General features: G+C 44.6%; 1 protein-coding gene and 1 long non-coding RNA gene across 2 annotated transcripts in view; one reads left to right on the top strand and one right to left on the bottom strand.

The window, feature by feature from the left end:
* Window positions 1-23,053, bottom strand: part of GDPD3 (glycerophosphodiester phosphodiesterase domain containing 3) — a 112,103-nt gene that overhangs the window by 64,822 nt on the left and 24,228 nt on the right. The window contains exons 2-3 of the mRNA XM_033944922.1: window positions 20,202-20,244; window positions 19,818-19,953 (exon numbers count right to left, since the gene is read on the bottom strand). Coding sequence (XP_033800813.1) covers window positions 19,818-19,953; window positions 20,202-20,244 — 179 coding nt within the window. The remainder of the gene's footprint in view (window positions 1-19,817; window positions 19,954-20,201; window positions 20,245-23,053) is intronic.
* Window positions 1-23,053, top strand: part of LOC117360694 — a 135,120-nt gene that overhangs the window by 93,879 nt on the left and 18,188 nt on the right. The window lies entirely within an intron of this gene.

Raw genomic sequence — 23,053 nt, 5'->3', positions numbered from 1 at the left:
ATGCTAACCATCCATCTGCCATCTCTGTCCTCCCCGTTTCCCTTCCCTCCCCCAGAGGTCTGGCATCTTTCCTTTTTTCGTCTCCCTCCACAGATCCATCTTTTCTTAACTACCCTTTCATCCAGCATCTCTCCCTCCTTCCCCACCACCCCAGGGTCCACCATCTCTCCCTTTCTTTTCCCAACTACCCTCCTATCCAGTATCTCTATCCCCCCTCCACATCATCCCTTGTGTCCAACTTCTCTCCCTTTCTGTTCCTTCCCTCTCTAAAAATCATGGTCCATCATCTCTTTCCCTCTTCTCTATTTTCAGACCCATTATTTCTTCCCACCTAAAGTCCGGCATATGTGCGTCTCTTTGAACCCCCCCATTCCCTCTGTGTATTTCTACACCAGGGCCCCCCTCCCTGAAGGCCTGTACCCCCTTAAAGGTCTGCATCTCACCCCTGAAGGCCTGCACCCCCCCGAAGGCCTGCCCCCCCTTGAAAGCCTACCCCCCCTTGAAGGCCTGCCTGCCTGTCTCCCCCTTGAAGGCCTGCACCCCCCCCGAAGGCCTGTCCCCCCCTTGAAGGCCTGCCTGTCCCCCCCCTTGAAGGCCTGTCCCTCCCTTGAAAGCCTGCCTGCCTGCCTGTCCCGTCCCCCTTGAAGGCCTGTTCCCCCTTTGAAGGCCTGCCTGCCTGTCCCCCCTTTGAAGGCCTGCCTTCCTGCCTGCCCGCCTGCCCCACCCTGAAGGCCTGATGCCCCAACCCACCCCGAAAGCCTGATGCCCTGACCCACCCCGAAGGACTGCTCGCCCCCCTGGCCTCCCCGCACCACCTACGAAGCAGCCCGCAGCGGGATCGCAATGCCAGCGATCCCTACGCTGCTTAGGAGCTGCTTCCTCCGCCACGGTCCCGCCCCTCCTCTGACGCCCCTCAGGGCTTGCACCCGGGGCAGACCTCCCCCCCCCCTTGGTACGCTACTGGTCCAGTGAGCAAAGCCAGCCATCTGTATCCCACATTGGTAATAGGGTTCCCAGAGAAACCATTCAAAATTTCTCCTTCACCAAGTATTTGTTGAGAGCCTGGAGATCTAAAATTGGACAGATGCCTCCAGTCATTTTCAGAATGAGGAAATACTTGGAGTAGAACCCTCATCCCTTCTCCTGCAGAGATACTGGTTCTATGGCATTGAGCTGGAGGAGGGCTGAAAGCTCCTGATGGAGTGTTTTTTTTTTCTAATGGAAGTTAAAAGATGACTCTTTTGGAGGACAAGGTGAAGTTGTTGTTTGTAAATGAAGAGCATAACTGTGTTTCAATTTCTGTAGTACCCAGTTGTCTGATGTTAGCATGGTAATGGTAAAAATGGGTGATTCAACCTCCTATGGGTAAAGTGTGAGGGGAAGAGATTGGGAAACACTGGCTAGGCTCTGTAGGGTGGAGTCAAAAAGACTTGCTGTTTGGACTGCAGTTGTGAATGAGTCTTCTGAATCCTCTGCTGTCTTGGACATCTTTGAATAGGTGCTCGAGAAGATCGACTGACTATACCTATTTAGGATAATAGGAGAAACATCTGGAAGTGTTGGAATATTTCCTGGACAGCTGAGGTCAGGTTGACTTAGCAGATGATAACATAGTCATACAATCTACATACTTTTAAATTTTTTGAGTTGCTTCCTCTCATTAATTTCCAAAAAGATTGTCTTCCATGCAGGGAATATTTGCAAGATGATCCTGAATGTTGGCATCTAGGTCAGAGATTCTAAGTCAGGCCTGTCTGTTCATGGCAACTGATACTGCAGATGTTTGAAATGTGATGTCAAAAGTGAACTGTACCATATATTTCCTGGTCTCTAAAAGGTCTTTAGAGAGATGTTGAAAAGAGTTTAGATGTTCTAAAGCAGTGGTCTCAAACTCAAGGCCTGCCAGGTACTATTTTGAGGCCCTTGGTATGTTTATCATAATCAAAAAAGTAAAATAAAACAGTTTCTTGATCATATGTCTCTTTAGCTATAAATTCCAATATTATTATTAAGACAGACAAAAGGAAAGATTTATAAACTATAAAGAGTTTTACCTTATGCAAAATTGTCATTTCTTTAATAAGACATTAACTATTTTTTTCTGAGGCCCTCCAAGTACCTACAAATCCAAAATGTGGATCTGCAAAGGATTTGAATTTGAGACCACTGTTCTAAAGGTATATACTGCTCATGACATCTTCTGTATATGACACTTCAGATAGAATATCATATAGAAATTATAGGTGAGAATTCTATTGGTCAACATAGTGCTCTGAAATATCCTACGCCCAAATTTATCTAGAATCCTGCCTTCTCTTCCAGGGGGCATGTTGACATAAGTCTAGAACTGTTTTTCTTCTTAAGTGCTGACTCCACAACTAAAGATTGATGTTGCAGCTGCATCTGGTCAAAGTCAGGACAAGACTGGATCCTGTACAAGGTGCCTAACTGGAGCCACTGGAACTGAGAGTGGTGCTTCCCAATTTTTAAACAAAGCTTCTTTCATCAAGTTGTGGAGAGGTAGTTTTACACAATCTTTAGGCCACTCTTGTAGTCTAGAGCCTCCATTAGTTCTGTTTGGGTCTCTATTTCTGAATCCATATTTATAGGCAAAGCCTTACCCACCTGTCTAATAAATCTTGTAAAAGATAGACTTTCAGGAGGAGACTTTCTACGAAGAGGTGGCGATGGATCAGATGATATACCATAAGACTCCTTCTTAGTCTTCTGGATAGTCCTTCTGGATAGTCCTTCTGGATATCCTTCTGGATAGTCTGAAGAAGAACTGGGAGACAAATCAGAATCATATTGTATCTCGAGATGATCGTTGATGCATGCATCAATGATATCTACCAGACGAATGCCAAGAGTGGGATGAAGAACTGTATACTCCCTGGAAGAACAAGCAGGTCTCTTGGAATGGGAGTGTCAATGATGTGGCATTCAAGAATGGTCCCTCGATGAAGATTCTGGATATGGCTCAACTTGGACTGAGGCTGCATGCATCAGAGCAGTTGTTTGCATCATTTGTGACTTCAGCATCTCAGCAAACTCTTTCTACAACAGCTCTCAAAGCTGATTTTGCAGAGATGGTGCCAGTACCGATGTTACACCTGGTACAGAAGATGCATGCATTGTCGGATGTCAAGGCTATGGGGACTAGAGAATGACACAGGGACAAATTTGTCCCCATCCCCGCAGGATCTATCTCAGTGGTTCCCAAACCTGTCCTGGGGGACCCCCAGCCAGTCAGGTTTTCAAGATATCCCTAATGAATATGCATGAGAGAGATTTGCATAACTGTCACTTCCATTATATGCAAATCTCTCTCATGCATATTCATTAGGGATATCTTGAAAACCTGACTGGCTGGGGGTCCCCCAGGACAGGTTTGGGAACCACTGATCTATCTCAATCACCACCCATCCCCGCAAGTTCTGTCCCTGTCCCATACTTGCAAGCTCTGTCCTCAAAGTGTCGAAGCTCATGCAGATAGGACAAAGCTTGCAGGGTTGGGACAGGGTCAGAACTTATGGGGATGGAGTTAGATCCCGCAGGGAAAGGGAGAAATTTGTCCTCGTGCCATTTTCTATTAGTGACCTCGATGTCAAGGCACGCCTCAGAGGAAACACCAATTGTAGCAATGGCGACTTGGCTTCGGTGCACTTACGCTTTGAATTGTTTGATGGGGTTGATGCATGGGATGAAGCTGATGCATGCCTGAAGGGAGACAGGTATTTGTGCTTCTTAGCTTTTTAAAGCTTTAGATAGTAACTTTCCACAGCCTATGATTTTGTTACTAGTAGCACTTTGTATTAAATGTTATATTAGATTTTAAATGTAGATGAAATAAATTTTGTTAATTTTTAGGATATGAATTGAATTAAAGAAATCAATAAATTAAATATTTAATTAATTGTTTGTTATGGTATTCTTGGTATAGCATTTTAATGAATTGAATATCAGTAATTGACTATATTTACCCTACTTTGTATAGTTGTGTATAACTTCTTAGCTTTTATGCAAACTTCTCCTGAGGCAGGCAGCATTGATGAATCAGAAGTTGCAGGAACTGTTGATGCTGTCGTTATCGGTGTCAATGCTGGGAGTACAGGACTTTGACCATCAGCGTTGGAATCAACATACATCCTCGATGTACCCAAGTAGACCCAAAATGTTTTTTGTATTGTAACTGTCTGGCCTTAAGCAACCTTTTCTGCAGTTTAAATATGATGGTGCTCAGGACCAAGGCACTGGACACATCAGTTATGTGGGTCTGTAGCTGAAATGGTCCTTTGGCACCGAGTGTACCTTTTGAAGTCACTTGGAGGCTTGGACATCAAAGGGTAAACTGCTGATGCAAGGTTGAAGGACTCTATGGTCTGGGGAAGTCATGTAAATGCCAAACCAAAAAAGGCTCTAAGCTCCTGGCCTGAAAACAAGCTGAGGAGAGCCAGAAGGCTCAAAAAATAAATCATTTAAAATTCAAAAATTTTACACTAGAACTGACCCCCCCAAACAAACAAACAAACAACCCCCCCCCCCTCCCCGAGAAACTATGAAGAAAACGAATTGGGAAGGCACAAAAATGGAAAAAGGTTTTATGTGCTTGCAGAAACTCCAAAGAGCAGCTTCTCAGCTCTATGGAAAACTGAGAACTGATGGTACCATAAGTCATCGGGTGGGAAGGCACCGGCATATTCGCAGTACGGACGATCTTTCAAAAGACTTAAAGTGGCAGTAAAGTTTTTGACTGTCTGTACCGGGGTCCATGGATGACATCACCTACATATGAGAATATCTGCCTGCTTGTCTTTGGATAATGGCTGCTAAGCCACAAAAAAATCTTCAGTACACCATGGGATTGAAGGCTATGTGCTTTGCTTCCTTTCCGTTTAATGGCCATTGTCGCTACTACAACTTCCACAAAGATGTGACTGCAGCATGGCAGTGGTAATGGAAGACTGGTGGGCACAGTGTTAGAAAGGAAATCTGGAAGGCGGAGGGGCATAAGGTTGGAAAGGTGTTGCTGGACTGGACTTCCTTGCCCAGCCGCCCTAACTGGGGACAAAATAAAGCAGAGGCCACCACTGACTGGGTTTTGGGGAGAAGGCACTTTCTGCCAATCCTCCCCCACCACTCCAAAGTTTGGTGCTTTAGGTGACCACCTAGTTTGCCTAATCGTAGCACTGGCCTTGGTCACAAACTCCACCCTTTAGTACTCAGGACTTACAATGTATAGAAAACTTGACATTTCATAAATGTATAATTGATTAATCCCAGAACACCATATACTTTTAAAATAATGAAATAAACTTCACTTATATGAATTCATATTCATTCATATGAGTAAGCACAATATATAGTGTGCAAAGTGCTCAGAAAATGGCTACACCGTAGCTCTTTGTGCAATTTCTCAATCAAAAACAAGACAGCACCATTCTCTGTCATTGCACCTTAAAATAAGTGCGATGGTAGAAAATGGTGCTGTCTTGTTTTTGACTGAGAAATTGCACAAAGAGCTACGGTGTAGCCATTTTCTGAGCATTTTGCACACTATGGGCTCCTTTTATGAAGGTGCGCTAGCGTTTTTAGCGCACGCACCGGATTAGCGCACGCTAGCTGAAAAACTACCATCTGCTCAAGAGGAGGCAGCAGCTAGTGCGCGGGGCATTTTAGTGCACGCTATTTCGTGCATTAAGGCCCTAGTGCGCCTTCGTAAAAGGAGCCCTATATATTGTGCTTACTCGTATGAGTGAATGTGAATTCATATAAGTGGAGTTTATTTCATTATTTAAAAAGTATATGGTATTCTGGGATTAATCAATTTATTTTATTTTTATTCAAAACATTTATTTTCCACCAAAGTGGCTCACAATTCAACATACATAATCTTTAAAACACACAAGTTATATTGAGTAAACATACCTGGGATTTAAAGACACAATACTCCCTCATTATAAGTGGAATTTCATAAAAGTACCTACTCCCAGTGCTCAAACAGTATCGGCCCTACCTCTAAAATGGCAATACTGCAAATATTTGATCAGGAACTAGAGCCTCTGAGGTATTAAGAATATAGAAAGATCCAAGATGGCCGCGGATGCAAGCCGCTGAAGTAGGTCGCCGAACAGACGCTACAGCTGAAGATTCTGAGCTCTATTGAGCTGTTTTGTTTAGTTTTTCTTGCCTCAAAATGCCGAAAAGAAGAGGAAAGAGCTCCGATGGGGCCTCCCTGCGCTCCGGAACACCTACCTCCGGCAACATAGAAGCGCTGTTTCGGCGAATCCAGGGCACCATGATGACGTCGGGACTGCAGTTAGAGACACCCCGTGGGAACGGAACGGAGGTGTCTCACCGAAGTCTTGAGACCACTTTGAGCCCCGACGTAAGACCTCCTCCTCTGCACCCCCGTGCAACCAGCTCCCCAGGGGTCGAGAGCTCACCGGAAGTCGGGATGAGCTCTCCCCTAGAGGCTGCGCGGAGCTGTGTTGAGGAAGCCGATTCAGGCTCACAGGTTTTGCAGGAGAGCCTGAATATGGTCGGGAGTGCTGTAACAACTGAAACTGGACCTACTCAAGCAGAGGGAAGTGGAGGAGAGCAGTCGAATGGTGAGCACAAACTTTTGATTACTCATTTACAAATTCCTACCATAGTTAAGCCCCAAGAAGTCACTTTAGATGCCTTGTGGGACCTGGTGGCAAATATGGCGAAAACAATTAATGTCCAACAAGTGCAAGTGGAGGGGAAAATGAAAGACCAAGAAAAAGAAATTACCTTAATAAAGCAAGATATTGCTGACTCAAATACATCTTTAGACAGTATCAAAAATGAATTAAAATCTTCCAAACAGCTTCAAGAGACTTTAATTAAGGACAATGTAAACTTAAGAAGGAAGATTGAAACATTTGAAAATTTTTCAAGAGGCAACAATATCAGACTGATTAATTTTCCACGAATTACAACAATTACTCCGCGAGAGATGTTAAAACGATACCTGACGGAAATATTAGAAGTTCCTGAGGGTTCATTACCTCCATTTACACAGGTGTACTACCTTCCCAAGAAAAATCAAATTCAGCAACAGGAAGATAGCCATGGACCACTAGATGTATCAGCATTACTGGAACTATCAGATAAAGAAATGGCTACTCCTGCAACATTAGTGGCAACTTTAGCTTTAACATTGGATAAGAATTGGATTTTGAGACTTTTCTTTAAAAATAAAGCAAAAGAATTTATGGGACTCAAAATACAAATGTTCCCAGATTTAGCCAGGGACACACAACGGCGAAGAAAAGAGTTTCTTATGTTAAAACCGGAAATTATAGCTCTTGGAGCAACTTTTTTCCTGCGATATCCATGTAAATGCGTTATACAATATAATTCCCAAAAATATGTTTTCTTTGAGCCTTACCAGTTGACAACTTTCCTTTCTCTTTCTCGGCTAGAGAAGGAAAAGAATGGAGGAGTATAGAATATTTAAGATGTCCTTACCAGCTGACTTGCATTATTTTCTTTAATAATATTTCTTTGCTTTTTTCCGTTTATAATTACATTTTGGATCTTTTGTGGACTTGAGCTGATTTAAGTTAATTGGTATCCCTGAATTTATAATATTGTTGTGGTTTTATTTTCTTGACTTAAAGCTTTCTGTACAAGTAAATCTTGAATTGTATTTTGAAAATTGAATAAATAAATAATTTAAAAAAAAAAAAAAAGGAACTAGATCTCTAGTGCTGTTGTTCTGTTACACATTTATATAGGACTACATGGTATATACCAGGGATGTCATAAGAATAGCTTTACTGGGTCAGACCAATGGTAACCCATCTTCACAGTGGCCAATCCAGATCACAAGAACCTGGCAAAATCCCAAATAGTAGCAACATTCCATGCTATCGATCCAGGGCAAGCAGTGGCTTCCCCCATGTCTGTCTCAATAGATGACTACGGACTTTTCCTCCAGGAACTTGTCCAAACCTTTTTTTAAAAACCCAGCTACATTAACGACTCTTGCCAGAGCTTAACTATTTTTCTAAGTGAAAAATATTTCCTTCTATTGGTTTTAAAAGTATCTTCCTATGTGGTGATTTGGTGTAGGATGGGCTGGGGAGGGCATCAGTGGGAAATCCACTAACTTGGAACATGAGGATGTTACTGGCCAGACTTTATGGTAGATATCTTGTAAACTACAGGATGGTTGGATAGGCTGGAGTGAGCTTGGATGTCAACTTCAACAGTTGGAACCTAGGACATTACTAGGTAGACTTTAGTCTATGGCCCAAAAATATCAAAGAAGAGACAAGTTAACTTAATCATGTATTTCTAATGAGAATAACTAATGGGCAGACTGAACGGACCGTTCAGGTCTTTATCTGCCATCATTTACTATGTTACTATGTAACTTCGAGTGTCCCTTATTTTTTGTAATTTTTGATGGGGTAAAAAATTGATCCACTTGTACCCGTTCTACACCACTCAGAATTTTATAGACTTCAATCATATCTCCCCTCAGTCATCTTTTCCAAACTGAAAAGCCCTAACCTCTTTAGTCTTTCCTCATACGAGAGAAGTTCCATCCCTTTTATCATCTTAGTCGTTCTTCCTTGAACCTTTTCTAGTTCCACTCTATATTTTTTGAGATAAAGTGACCAAAATTGAACTCAATACTCAAGGTGAGGTCGCATCATGGAGCGATTCAGAGGCATTATAACATTCTTAATCTTGTTTACTAGCCCTTTTCTAATAATTCCTAGCATGTTATTTGCTTCTTTAGCCACCACTGCACATTGGGTGGAAGGTTTCAGCATATTGTCTACAATGACACCCAGATCTTTTTTGGGGGGCACTGACCCCCAAGGTGGACCCTAGCATCTGGTAACTATGATTTATTTCCCAATGTGCACTTTGCATTTCTCCACAAGAAATTGCATCTGTCATTTAGAATCCCAGTCTTCTAATTTCCTAAGGCAGGGGTAGGGAACTCCAGTCCTCGAGAATCGTATTCCAGTCGGGTTTTCAGGATTTCTCCAATGAATATGCATTGAAAGCAGTGCATGCAAATAGATCTCATGCATATTCATTGGGGAAATCCTGAAAACCCGACTGGAATACGGCTCTCTCGAGGACCGGAGTTCCCTACCCCTGTCCTAAGGTATGACTGCAATTTTTCACAGTCTGCATGCAACCCTTGTGGGCTGAAAATCAGCCAGATTTTCAGGCTATCCCTAATGAATATTCATAAGGAACGCAAGCCATAATTTTGGGAAATAACTACTGTATTAACTTTAGGCCACGGAAATAATTAATATAAATTCAGAATTAAGAAAATCAAGCAATTTAACATTACCTTCAAAACCAGAACAATAAAAAATATGACTGAACTAGTGTTAAAGCCCGTTACATTAACGGGTGCTAGAAAGCAGCCCCCTTTCCCTCTCCCCCTCTAGTTCCTCCCTGACTGTCTCTCTGTGGCCCCCTTCTGTCTTCCCCCCCCCCAAAGCAAAGTTGTCTGCCTCCCAGCACACCCCTCCCCCAAAGCAGCCCCCTTCTGACCCTCCCTTCCCGCGGTGTGGCCGGCTCCCTTAATCCCTTGCCGCCCCCTTCCCTTCCCGCGGTACCGACAAACATCCTGACTCCAGCAGCGGCTGCAGCACTCTAAACACGCTGCTTCGCGGCCTTCTACTGCCCTAATTTGCTCTGCCGTGTCGGGCAGAGCAAATCAGGGCAGTAGAAGGCCGCGAAGCAGCGTGTTTAGAGTGCTGCGGCCGCTGCTGGAATCAGGATGTTTGCTGGGACCGCAGGAAGAGAAGAGGAGCGGCGGCAAGGGACTAAGGGAGGGTCGGATGGGAGGCTGAACGGGGGTTCGGGTGTGCCGGGGAAGTTTTATTATAAGAGATGGCCATTATGTGACTAATTGCCAATATAGAATTCATGTTTAGTGTTACAGACCACTCAAAGTTTGGTTCCCATTTTAGATTTGGCACTGAAACTGACCTGAAATCACTAAAACAAAAACTCTCCACCCCCTCATCACTCTCTTCCACCGTTACCAACCCCTTCTGCTGGGAGAGGGTGGGTCCTCCCAGACTGGCTGGCCTTCTGATCCCAACTCCTCTTCCCTTCCACCACCTAAAGACCCTACCTTGGCCTACCTTTATATGGCTTGGTATTCTAGGAGCTTCTGGGCAAGAGTGATCCCCAGTCACTCTTGCCCCGAGTGTGAGGCCCAATTTATCTTCAGAGTGGCAGGGGGAGGCAACCTTTTCTTCAATGTCCGTGCCTTTGCCAGCAAGGGAAAGACGGCAGGCAAACAGCTGACTTCTTCGGCTTCCTCTATCTGGGGAAACCGCCGTGCCAAAAATGCCATTGCAGGAGAGCAGGGAGTGCCGCGTTGTAAAATTTTTCTGTCGTGCATGGGGCCGTAGTAAGCATGCTGCACTCTTGCCGGCCACGGACCTACGGATCATGGAAGCACGCCGATAAGAGTGCGCATGCGCCGCTTAGGGTTTTATTATAAGAGATGTATAGAGGTTCGTTGTCTGCTGTCCAGCAAAGATTTTGGCCAGCAATCTGCCACACTAGCCATCAGATCGTCCAGACCCTTTCCAAACAACAATTGTCCTTTGAAAGGGTGTCTGCTGAGGGTAGCCTTGGAGGTGGAATTTCCTGTCCATTGCTTAATCCAGAGCATTCTGCAGACTGAAATGGAATAAACTGAGTCTTTGCTCATGATTCTGATGTCGTAGAGAACATCAGCTACATAATCCACCCCTGCTAGCATAAATTGGGGCAAAGACTCATTCTCTGTCAGGGTGAGCAGGGCAGGATTAACCAATAGGCCAAGTAGGCACATGCCTAGGGCCCAAAATGGTCTGGGGAGCCCGATGAAGGAGGGCATCAACATTGTTTTTCCCAAACGGCGATGGGCCCCTCCAGCATCGATCGGCAACACGGCCCACCCCCCCCCCCTCCAATAGATGGAAAGTAAGACAAGCAAGCAATGCGGGTAAGAAAGGCAACAGGAACTGTAATTTTGGAAGCGGTGCTGCTTGCCCAAAGCTTTCCTCTGATGCCGCTTCCTGTTTCCACCTGGAGCATGGTAGGGTGGGGCGGGGCAGGGGGCCCATTGCACTTGGGTGCCTAGGGGCCCTCGATGAAGGTGAGCCCATGCATCTTGGTATGACAAGCGCTTACTACAAAAGAGGCTGCTGCAGCTGCTTTGATCCCTAAGGACAAACTTCAAACTGTCTCATTAGGACCACATCCACTCTGCGATCCTGCTTATCCTTTAAAACTACGCTTCCCTCACTTGGCAGGGATGTGCTCATGGTTACCTGAGCACCAAGGAAACCACCTTAGGCTAGCGAACATCTGTTGACACTCCTGTGCTGTAGGATAGAGCCTAGACATTGTTTTGGCTACCTTGAAAGAGCCCTTAGGAGCATCCCAGTGCTCCGTGACTAAAAAATACTCATATCGGGATGCCAGAGAAAAGAAGTGGACTACGCTCTCACTCTGCTCAGGATAGAACACTGAGTGGAAGGGGCCTGCTGTGAGTCTAACTCTAACTCCTGAAGGGAATAATGAACTCTAATAGCACCAAAGGCTTGAACAGCTGGCATATTGTGGGATCCTCCCCTTGGTCGAGGGCCACCACTGCTTCCTGCATACTTGCTCCTGTTTGTGACCCTATATCTCCCAGCAGGGAAGATGTGCTCTGTGACAGCAAGGGCATACAGAATGATCCCTCTCTCCCTATCAGAAAGATCCACAGGATTCTGGTCAGCCACTGCTAATGACTCTGATGTGCCTTGAGAGCCCAAATCCCCTTGTGCGACCTCTGGCTTGCTGCTAGACCTCATATGAGGATCTTGGCTATCCAAATAAGCTCTCCACATCAAATTAACAAATTCCAGAGAAAAAGCCTTACTAGGCATTACTGAGTCCCCTTTAGGTAACTCCACCTTATGTGTCTTGGGCTTCACAGCTTCCACACTCTTAAGCTTAGGTACGCTGCTGTTCCGTTGATCCAGGAGGGATTTTTTCATGGTAGACAGGCCCCCTTAGAGGTTCCTCAGCCCTAGAGACCAAAGGGGAAGCTAAGCCCAATGCTCCTACTTACCCTTCACATGCTGCATGGCATGTGGCGCAAGGGTACTCTTCTGGTGTCCATTCAGCACAAAACTGGCATGAATTAGGGGTAGAAGGGCCTGAGGACTCCATCTTTGCCAGTTTTGAGGCAAAACAAGGTGATTTGAAAAATCTGAAGAACTTTGAAAAAAAATCAAGAAATCCAAGATGGTCACAATGGCAGCAGCATTTTGGTGCCAAAAAAAACAGCTCAAAACGCACAATTAGATAACCGTAACAGGTGTTATCCAGGGACAGCAGGCAGATATTCTCACACATGGGTCACATCACCGACGGAGCCCTGGTATGGACACATGAAAAGTGAATTGCAATTTTAAGTTTTAGAAAGTTTGCGATCAGCCCGCACTGCGCATGCGTGAGTGCCTTCCCACCCAACGTAGTCACTCGGTCCCTCAGTTAAGATAAGCCAGCTAAGAAGCCAACCAGGGAAGGTGGGAGGGTTGTGAGACTATCTGCCTGTTGTCCCTTGATAATAGCTGTTAAGGTAAATAACTGTGCTTTATCCCAGGACAAGCAGGCAGCATATTCTCACACATGGGTGACCTCCAAGCTAACTAGAATGGAATGGTGGGAGAGTTGGCCTCTAAGAAAATAAATTTTGTAATACTGACTGGCCAAAGTGCCCATTCCGTCTGGAGAAAGACTCCAGACAATAATGTGAGGTGAATGTATGAACTGAGGATCAAGTGGCAGCTTTACAGATTTCCTCAATAGGAGTAGATCTAAGGAAAGCTACAGAAGCTGCCATAGCTCAGACTTTGTGAGTTGTGACATAACTTTCCAGGCGAAGTCCAGTGTGAACATAGCAGAATGATATACAGGCCGCTACCCAGTTGGAAATTGTTCTCTTGGAAACAGGATGCCCCTTCTTATTAGGATCAATTGAGACAAAAAGTTGAGGAGATGTTCTATGTGGCTTTGTCCTGTCGATGTAATAGGCCAAAGCACGTTTACAGTTCAGAATGTGCAATGCTGTTTCTCCAGCATGAAAATGAGGCTTAGGGGAAAAAACTGGAAGGACAATCGACTGATTGAGGTGAAACTCCGTGACCACTTTCAGTAGAAACTTAGGATGCGTGCGTAGAACCACTTTATCATGGTAAAAAACTGTGAAGGGTGGATCTGCCACCAACGCTTACAACCTCCTGGCAGAGGTGAGAGAAATGAGAAAGACATCTTTCCAGGTGAGAAACTTGAGATGAGCCGTGGCCATTGGTTCAAATGGAGGCTTCATTAATCTGGAAAGAACCACATTAAGGTCCCAGACCACTGGAGGAGGTTTGAGAGGTGGCTTCACATTGAAAACTCCTTTCATGAATCTGAAGACCAAAGGATGAGCAGTAAGAGGTTTTCCCCAAACTGGCATGTGAAAAGTTGTAATAGCACTGAGATGGACTCTGATAGATGTAGATTTAAGTCCAGAGTCAGACAGATGAAGTAGATAATCCAACACCAATTACACTGACAAGGAAGTTGGATCATGATGATGAAGGAGATACCAGGAAGAAAATTGAGTCCGCTTTGGTTGATAACATTGTTGAGTGGCTGGCTTCCTGGAGGCATCAATAATATTGCAAACAGGCTGAGAAAGATGTAATTCATATGAATTCAACCCGAGAGAAACCAAGCTATCAGGTATAATGATTGCAAGTTGGGATGTAGAAGAGATCCTTGATTCTGAGTAAGCAGAGTAGGAAAAATTGGTAGAGGAATTGGCTCCCTGGTGCTGAAGTAGAAGGGAGAACCAATGCTGCCGGGGCCACTGAGGAGCAATGAGAATCATGGTGGCTGACTCTTGTTTGAGTTTGAACAGTCTTCAACAGGAGAAGGGTTGGAGGGAATGCATATAGAAACAGGCTTGTCCAATCCAGGAGAAACGCATTGGCTTCCAGATGATGAGGAGAGTAAAGTCTGGAGCAAAACTGGGGCAACTTGTGATTGTGGGGAGTTGCAAATAAGTCCACCTGAGGAGTGCCCCATTGAGTAAAGATGAAATGGAGAGTCGCAGAGTTGAGAGTCCATTCGTGAGGCTGAAGAATTCTGCTGAGGTTGTCTGCCAGGGAATTCTTCTCCCCTTGAATGTAGACAGCCTTTAAGAAAATGTTGCTAGCCATCGCCCAAAGCCAGATTTTCTGAGCCTCCTGACATAACAGAAGAGAGCCCGTGCCTCCTTGCTTCTTTATGTAGTACATTGTCACTTGATTGTCTGTACGAAAGAGGAGGACTTGAGGACTCAAGAGGTGCTGGAAAGCTTTGAGAACATAATATATTGCTCTGAGCTTGAGGAAATTGATGTGAAATTTCCACTCCCTAGCAAACCAATGACTTTGTGTTTGAAGGACCTCAAGGTGCACCCCCCAGGCATAAAGAGATGCAGCCATCGTTATCACCTTTTGGTTAGGGGTTAAGTGAAAAAGAAGACCTCTGGATAGATTGGAGGTCATCCACCATTGAAGCGACTGCTGAAGAGATGATGTGACAGAAATATGTTGAAAGAGATGATCTGTCGCTTGAGACCACTGAGAAGGAAGGGCCCACAGGAATGCGAAGATGTAGCCTTGCTAGCGGAGTTACATGAACTGTGGAAGCCATGTGACTCAGGTGAACTATCATGCGCCTTGCAGAGATGGTATGTACCTTCAACATCTGTTGACAGAGGATGAGAAGAGTGTTAAGACGCTCTGGAGGGAGAAACACCCTCATTAGAGTAGTATCAAGGATAGCCCCAATGAACTGAAGATGTTAAGTCGGAATTAGGTGAGATTTGGGGAAATTAACTTGAAATCCCAAAACTTGTAAAAAGGCAATGGTCTGAGATGTTGCCAGAGTCACTTCCTGAGATGACACAGCTTTGATCAACCAGTCGTCCAGATAAGGAAAGACTTGAAGACTGTGAGAACAGAGAAATGCAGCCACAACAACCAGGCACAACAACCAGGCACTTCGTGAATACTCTGGGAGAAGATGCCAGGCCAAAAGGAAGAACCTTGTATTGGTAATGACGTCCATTCACCTGAAACCGAAGGTACCTATGTATGTGTGTAGGCTTCTTTGAGATCCAGAGAGCATAGCCAGTCGTTCTGATCCAGAAGTGGATAAAGAAGGGCAAGGGAGAGCATCCGGAATTTCTCTTTGGCTAGAAATTTGTTGAGATCTCTGAGATCCAGAATGGGTCGTATACCTCCGGTCTTTTTGGGGCTTAAAAAATACCAGGAGTAGAATCCCTGACTCTGCTGATTTAAAGGAACCTCTTCAATGGCATTGAGAAGGAAGAGGGATTGAATCTCTTGAATGAGAGGAGAAGATTGTATTGGGTTCAAAATAGACTCTGTTGGAGGATGATCCGGAGGTAGGGTATGAAAATGGAGAGCCATACCCCTGACGAATGATGTCTAGAATTCAGAGATCTGTGGTGATGAGCTCCAAACAATTTATGTAATGCTGAAGCCACCCTCCGATCGGCTGAGGTAGTGGTTGGAGAATGGGAACTGTGGCTATGCTCCCGAAGAACACCTCAAAAAGGCTGTGTGGGCTTTTGTTGACCAGCCTGTTGTTTAGGTTGCTGACATGGTTGCTAGTTTTGCTTCCTAGTCTGAGAAGGAGCAGGAGGAGCAGGCTTAGCTGAAAACCTGCGCTGGTACAAAGAAGCTGGCTTGAAAGTACAGGGCGGTTGAGGCTTCTTTGGTTTAACCAAAGTGTCCCATCTGGTCTCATGAGCGGATAGCGTTTGAATAGTCGTATCCATTGATGGACCAAAAAGCTCATCTCCTGGACAGGGAGCATTGGCCAAGCAGTCCTGGTGATTTATATCAAGTTCAGAAACACGAAGCTAGGCAAGGCGCCTCATGGCCACTGACATGGCTGCTGCTCGTGATATAAGTTCAAAAGTATCATAAGTAGTGCGAACCATATATTTCTGCATTTGAAAAGTCGAAACAATGAGTTGTTGGAATCTCTTTTGCTTACGAGATGGAATATACTTTTGAACAGATGCAAGTTGTTTGACCAAATATTTCGGGTAAAATGAAAAATGGAAATTATAATTATCAGCTCTGTTGGCCAACATTTAATTCTGGTAAAGACACTTACCAAACTTGTCCATTGCTCTACCTTATCTGCCAGGAGGTACAGATGCATAGACACTAGCCCCGACAATTTCTTTAGAGTGGATTCAATCACTAAAGATTCATGAAGGAGCTGTGGTTTAGCAAAACTTAAAATAGGAACGACCGTATGTAAAGAGTCCAGTTTTCTAGGAGCCACAGGAATGGAGAGAGGAGTCTCGAGGTTCTTATAGAAAGTTTCTCCTAGAATATTGTGGAGTGGGAGCTCAGCAGGTCTTTAGGAGGCTGGTCATAATCCAGAGCCTCCAAGAACTCCTTGCTATGTTTGGAATCCGCTTCTAGTAGGATGGAAAGACCTTCAGACATCTGACGGATAAATTTAGATAAAGAAGACTGCTCAGAAAAAGCAGAAGGTCTTTGAGGCAATCGTTGAGGTGAATCTGAAATGGAAGAGTCCTCATCTGCAGTAGAGAGTTGTTCCTGTTCAGAGTCTCCAAATAAATCCAAATCCTATATGGAATGAGGACGGTGTGGAATTCTCGGTGTTGAAGCCTCGAGATGCTTGGTCTTATGAGAGTGCTTCCGGTACCACACTGGAGTAACCTCTCTCGATGTTTGAGTCAAGGATGACTGGTGCCATCTAGATGGATCAATTGACTCCTGTGTCGATGGTCTCCGCATTGGTGGAGCATCAGATTGAGGTACGGTCTGTGTCATTCATTGCTCAGACTGAACCAACTGGATAGCCGGTGTTGACGTGCCCATAATTTGAGTTGGCACCAACATTTGAAAATGTTGGCACCCAGTTGGCACCCAGTTCCTCCCCTCCATCCCCACCCATCCCCGCGAGGAATCCCCTCCATTCCCACCCGTCCCTATAAACTACAGAAATAGTTATTTCATTTAATTATGCTACTGAATTAAAGGCTCTGGTAGAAACCCATTTACAAATAAGCAAAAAGACTTTATTAATTGGGAAATATTAATTGGGAAGAATACATACTTTGTAAACGGGTTTCTAATGTTAACACATTTTTATCAACACAACTAATATACTACTTTATCCTAAAGCAAAAAAAAAAAAAAAAAAAAGAAATATAATTTTTTTCCTACCTTTGTTGCCTGGTTTCTGCTTTCCTCATGTTCTCATTCAATTCCTTCCATCCACTATCTCTCTTCTCTCTGCATCTTTCATTTGCTCTGTTACTGTGCCTCTCCCTTTCTCCCCCCTTCCAAATTGGTCTGGCACCATTTTCTTCCCTCCGCTCCTCCCATAGTCTGGCATCTCTGTCTTCTTCCCTGCCAGCGTCTTCTCCCCACTCTCTCTTCCCCATTTCCTTTCAGTGTCCTTCTCCCCCCCATCTTCCCCATGTCCTGTCAGCGTCCTTCTCCCCCCTCTGTCTTCCCCATGTGCTTTCAGTGTCCTTCTCCCCCCTCTGTCTTCCCCATGTGCTTTCAGCGTCCTTCTCCCCCCCGTGTTCCCCATGTCCTTTCAGCGTCCTTCTCCCCCTCCGTCTTCCCCATGTCCTTTCAGAGTCCTTCTCCACCCCTTTGTCTTCCCCATGTCCTTTCAGCGTCCTTCTCCCCCCCCATCTTTCCCATGTCCTTTCAGCATCCTTCTCCACCCCTTTGTCTTCCCCAGTGCTTTCAGCGTCCTTCTCCCCCCTCAGTTTTACCTTAAGTGTCTTTTCCTCTCCACTCCACCTTTCCTCCCTTTCTCCCTCCCTACCCCTTACCTTTGTGGCGCTTCCCCTCCTGACTGACAACAGAACAGGCCCGGTCCGACAAACCTCCCTGCCCTTTAGCCGCAAATCTAAATTACCTTCTTATAGCAGCTGGAGTATTGTAAGAAAGTAATTTAGATTCGCGGCTACAGGGCAGGGAGGTTTGTCGGACCGGGCCTGTTGTCGGTCGGTCAGAGGAAGCGCCACAAAGGTAAGGGGACCTGGCCGGCTGTGCACCCCCCCCTATGGCTGCACCCGGGGCGGACCGTCCTCCCCGCCCCCCCTTGGTACACCACTGCCGATCGCAGCACACAGCCGATCGGAACAGAAGTCTTCCCGATGTCAGCGCCGACGTTGGAGGGAGGGAGGGCTTTGCTTAAGCCCTCCCTCAGACGTCAGCACTGACATCGTGGAAGACTTCCGTTCTGATCGGCTTTGTGCTGCGGCAGGGCAGGTAGGGAGAAGACGAGCCTCGTATCCAACCCCGCAGGAAACCCGCGACCCTCGGAGGCGTCCCCACGGGATCCCCGCGACCCTAGGGGGCGTGCCCACGGGATCCCTGTGACCCGTCATCCCCGTTCCCGTGCAGCTCTCTACTGTGGACCTGAGACCAAAGTGGGTGGGCACAAAATTTTCTTTCCACCATGTTCTATGCCTCCTGCCCAAAAGCAAAATATAAAAACCTAAGTTGGTGGGCTTCCCAAAGAACCACCAACTGAAGACCTCTTCCTCCAGTCCGGTGGCCAGAACACTGCCGCTAGCTACAGAGCTTGGAGATTTCTGGCTCCCAGACTGGAGAAGGTGGACTTCAACTGGCAGGGTTTGGGGATCCTCACCAGCTACAGCAAGGGAGGTGGATAATTTTTAGTGGACCTGGGCCTAGGACCAATGTGTGTTCAGTACAGAAAGAAGTGCATATCTGTTTTTATTTCTCCAGTGTTGTAATACTTGCTGAGTTTAATTTCTTGGAGTTCCCAGTTCAATTTCTATTTACAATCCCTTGTTCTGTATGTGGTAAAGGTCTGTCTGTGCTGGACTTTGCCTGGTACGTTTGAATTTTATTGGTTTATCTTATACTTATGGTTTTTATCATACCTGAGTAGCAGCAGTTGTTTGTATTAATATGATAAATACTGTATAACAAAACTGGGAAGCATACTACTCAGGTCCTGTCAGAGGTGTAAATAGAGTGAATAAATCCATTATATACATATATTAAAAAAACCACATCAAATAAAAAAACACAAAAATAAATAAAGCATTAGTGAAAAATGCTCTTTGTTTATTTGATGTGGTTTTTTATGCACATGAAAGAAATATACCCACCCCTTTTTACTAAGCCGCAGCAGAGGTTTCTACCATGGCCTGGAGCGCTAAATGCTCTAACGCTCATAGATTTTTTTTAGCACCGGCCGGTGCTTGAATGCTCTGCGCTACTACAACACTCATAGGAACTCTATGACCGTCAGAGCAACGCAGAGCATTCAGCATGATGGCCAGCGCTAAAAACCTTTTCCGCACTTTTGTAAAAAGAGGGGTTAATTCTGTGAGCGTCAGAGTATTTAGTGCTGCGGGCTGTGGTAGAAACCTCTACTGTGGCTTTGTAAAAGGGGGGAGATAGTGATTGCAAGTGCTGAAGAGCTCTCTGAGTTGTGTGACTGCCGTTACTCTCCCTAGTCTGCCAAATGAATTGTGCCATCACAGAAAAGGGATGGAGCTCTGTCAATATCATGCAAATCGCACATTATGGACTCATGGAAACAGAGATACAAGGAGTTTAACAGCCATAAATGTGACATTGCAAAAATAAATAAAAGGCATGAGGCTAAGATGCCTTATGCTAATGACATGATATGGAACAGGCAAAGCTTACCGAGTAATTAAGGTCACAGATGTTTTTATCGTGCCCAGTCTGCCTTAGCAAGTTGAGATCATGTGACACGACCACACGCCCATCTTTGGTCAGGTGACAGTCCAGTTCCAGCAGATCTGTGTTTTGGGCAACCGCACTGGGGAATAGGTGGAAAAGTAGTGAGAAAGTGTCCTTGTGCAAGATCAATTGGTAGAGTCCTGTCAGGGGGCTGTGACATCATCTGACAGCAGTTTCCAATGAGCACAGTTCCTGCAAGAATCATCTGCAGAATATGGGTACAGGCTACCATATTATGCTCCTTATGAGACCCTCCCAACATTCAAGACCTTCCTTGTCCTTTCCCTGGACTAAAAACATCCATTATCAGTAACAAGACTCACTCACTTTTTGAAAGCCTCCATCGTGTTTTCTATCTTCTCCCCTGCTCCTGCAACATAGATAAATAAGTCATGAGCAGTCCCTCAAAACCATTGGGGTCGCCCCTCATATAATTCTTAACAGGGTGCCTATGTCAAAGAGGCACCTTTTGTACAAAAGAAATATAGGCTTTTATTTGCCTTCAGAAAACAGGCTCATGTAATGACTTCATTAACATACAAATTCTCACAAATTTACAGTTTTGAAGGCGTAAATGTGTGGATACACTCCATAAATGTACATGCAGATTTTATAAAATACGTGAATCTCAACTCTGTCCCAGCTTTGCCCAAACTTGTATACACCCAGAAATGCTTATGTGCAGCTCATATACAAGTAGGTGCAATTTATGATGGCCTACTTTTTATGCATGTACACCGACATGCAGTTTGATAAGAACCATTTTCTGCATGTAAAACATGCTTTGAAACTGCTTTATAAAAAGAACTTCAGTGGCCCTTCAGAGCTGTCAATGGTGCCCACAAGACCCTGAAAAAAGAAGTATACACAGGAAACATCCTTGGTAATCAGAGTTGTGGCAATTTTGAACACTGTATTTCACAAATATTTTCAGAATAGCCACTCTAGGAATTTGTTTCCATCGTTTTATTTTATTAAATTTATCACAAAAGGTCTATGGAGCTCTCTGTATTTCTAGTTCCAACATTATATATTGTTGCAGCCCACTAGCACAGAACAGACATTAACGCAGCCTTCTGTGTATAAAGGTCCCACCCCTGCTCTAGACAGTTTGTTTTCCAGGGTACTCACATTGAGTATGGGGAAAGTGCATGCAAAGCTCTGTCTTGAGACATGCTGTGTTAAGGAACTCCTCAGAGCTGCCAGTGCCTTTTTAGGGGAGATGAAAGACTGGGGGAGTCAGGGCCGAGTGGGTATATGAATGGAAATCCCCAAAAGAAATAAAATCTTAATTTTGGGGTGGAGAACCTTTGGTCCTCGAGGCCTAGACACTAGTCCCATTTTCGGGATACATCCCAGTGAATATGCATGAGATAGACTGGCATAACTGAAGGTATGCAAATTTGTCATGCATATTCAGTAGGGATATCCTGAAAATCCAAAGGGATGTAACAGTTAATGCTCAGAGATTCCCCACTCCTTCCTTAGGGCAAAGCACAAAGAGAGGCCTAGCAGTTAGAGCTACACAGAAAGACACAATCAAAAAAGTAGGAAAGCTAATGACCACTGCAGCGCTGATTTAAGTCCTCTCCCCTCGCACTCTTCCTTTCTGTTTTCATTTTAGACCTTTCCATTTCTCCTTCACCTCAGCTAATTGATATTCACATTCTGTCTTGCTGTGACAGCCCTCCCTGCTTGCTGCCAGCTCTTTGCAAAGAGATTATATAAAGGCTGGTAACCATGGAGACGAGAAACAGTGGCTCCCAGTGAAAATGGCCAGGATTTAAAGGGGCTCAAAGCAGGCACCTATGTTGGGACTATTGTACTAGTAAGAGAGAAGCCCCCTTGCCTTTCAGGTATGCAGCTACACACTACCACACTCTGATAGTGAGAGATATGTACAGACGTACTGCACCAGGCTCCAACACTGGGAATGGAAGGGTGTTGAGAGAGAGAGATGCTCCCTGCCTCTGACGTGTGCTCTGATGTATGACATAGTTTGTTAGTACCAGAGAGAAGCTCCCTACCTTTGAGGCATACTGATACATGGTACCATGCTGATGTTAGTAGGAGGCTCCCTGCCTCTGAGGTGTACTGATACACTGCCCCAGACTCTGAGGCTGGGAATAGGGTGCTGAGGAGAAGAGCATGGTAGTAAGAAAGAAGCCGCAAGCTTCTGAGATGGGCAAACACATTGACTCAACTATGAATCACTGGGGTTCTCTTCTATAGCCTGTAGAAATAGCGCCCTATCCTCTCATCTCACACTTGGCTCACATTTTCTTGCGAAGTTGATTTTTGGAAAAAGTAAATATGACCATGTGACCCCTTTGCTCCTGAGTCTTCATTGGCTCCCGGTTTATCGCAGAATTCAATTCAAATATGCTTGCATCTCTTTCAAAATTTTATATGGTGTTTTTATTCCCCTCATTCCCTTATTATGGAATGTTTACAGATTCTCCTATGCAAGAGGAATTAAAGGAGTTAAGATTTTTAGTCATTCTCTGGCTTTTAAAAACTTTCACAACCGTTGAATGATCTCCCCTTAACTCTGAGGAGCCCCAGTCCTTTCCAATCTTTTTGTAAATTTCTAAAAACTTTTTTCTTTGCTAAACATTTTGAAAATGAATCTGTTTTGAAACCTTTGCTCTTACTTTTCTCAGTTCTTATTTAATTGTTGTAAGCTGAGTCGAGCTTCCTTAGGTTGATGACCTGGTATAAAAAGTTAAGCTTTAGTTTAGTTTAGTTTTTAGTAGTGTTAACCAACATTAAAGGTTAATAAATAACAATAAAACAAAATATGGACATGATTCTATATATGGCACCCAAAGTGTGGTGAACTTTGTGCACACATCAGAGATGCATACACAAATAAATTGGAAAATGAACTTCGAAACATGAATACCTGGGCACTAACAACCAATTATTGATATTAATTGGCATTCCTAAAAATTGGTATGTGCTATTCTATAAAGCTTGGCGTCTAACTTCAACTGTGGCTATCTGAAAAGGGGGTGTGGTGAGGGGCATTCCCAAACTTTTGCATGTAGATTTATAAAATTAACCTGAAGTGTATTAAAGTTGGGCACTGATTAAACTAAATTAAAGCTTGAATTTATATATCGTGTCATCTTTTTAAGAATAAAGCTCAACTCGGTTTACAGTATGAAATGTTAGGG

Source organism: Geotrypetes seraphini, chromosome 5 (genome assembly GCF_902459505.1).
Source record: "Geotrypetes seraphini chromosome 5, aGeoSer1.1, whole genome shotgun sequence".
In the NCBI taxonomy this organism is placed as follows: domain Eukaryota; kingdom Metazoa; phylum Chordata; class Amphibia; order Gymnophiona; family Dermophiidae; genus Geotrypetes; species Geotrypetes seraphini.
This window is presented reverse-complemented; position numbering and strand designations above follow the sequence as displayed.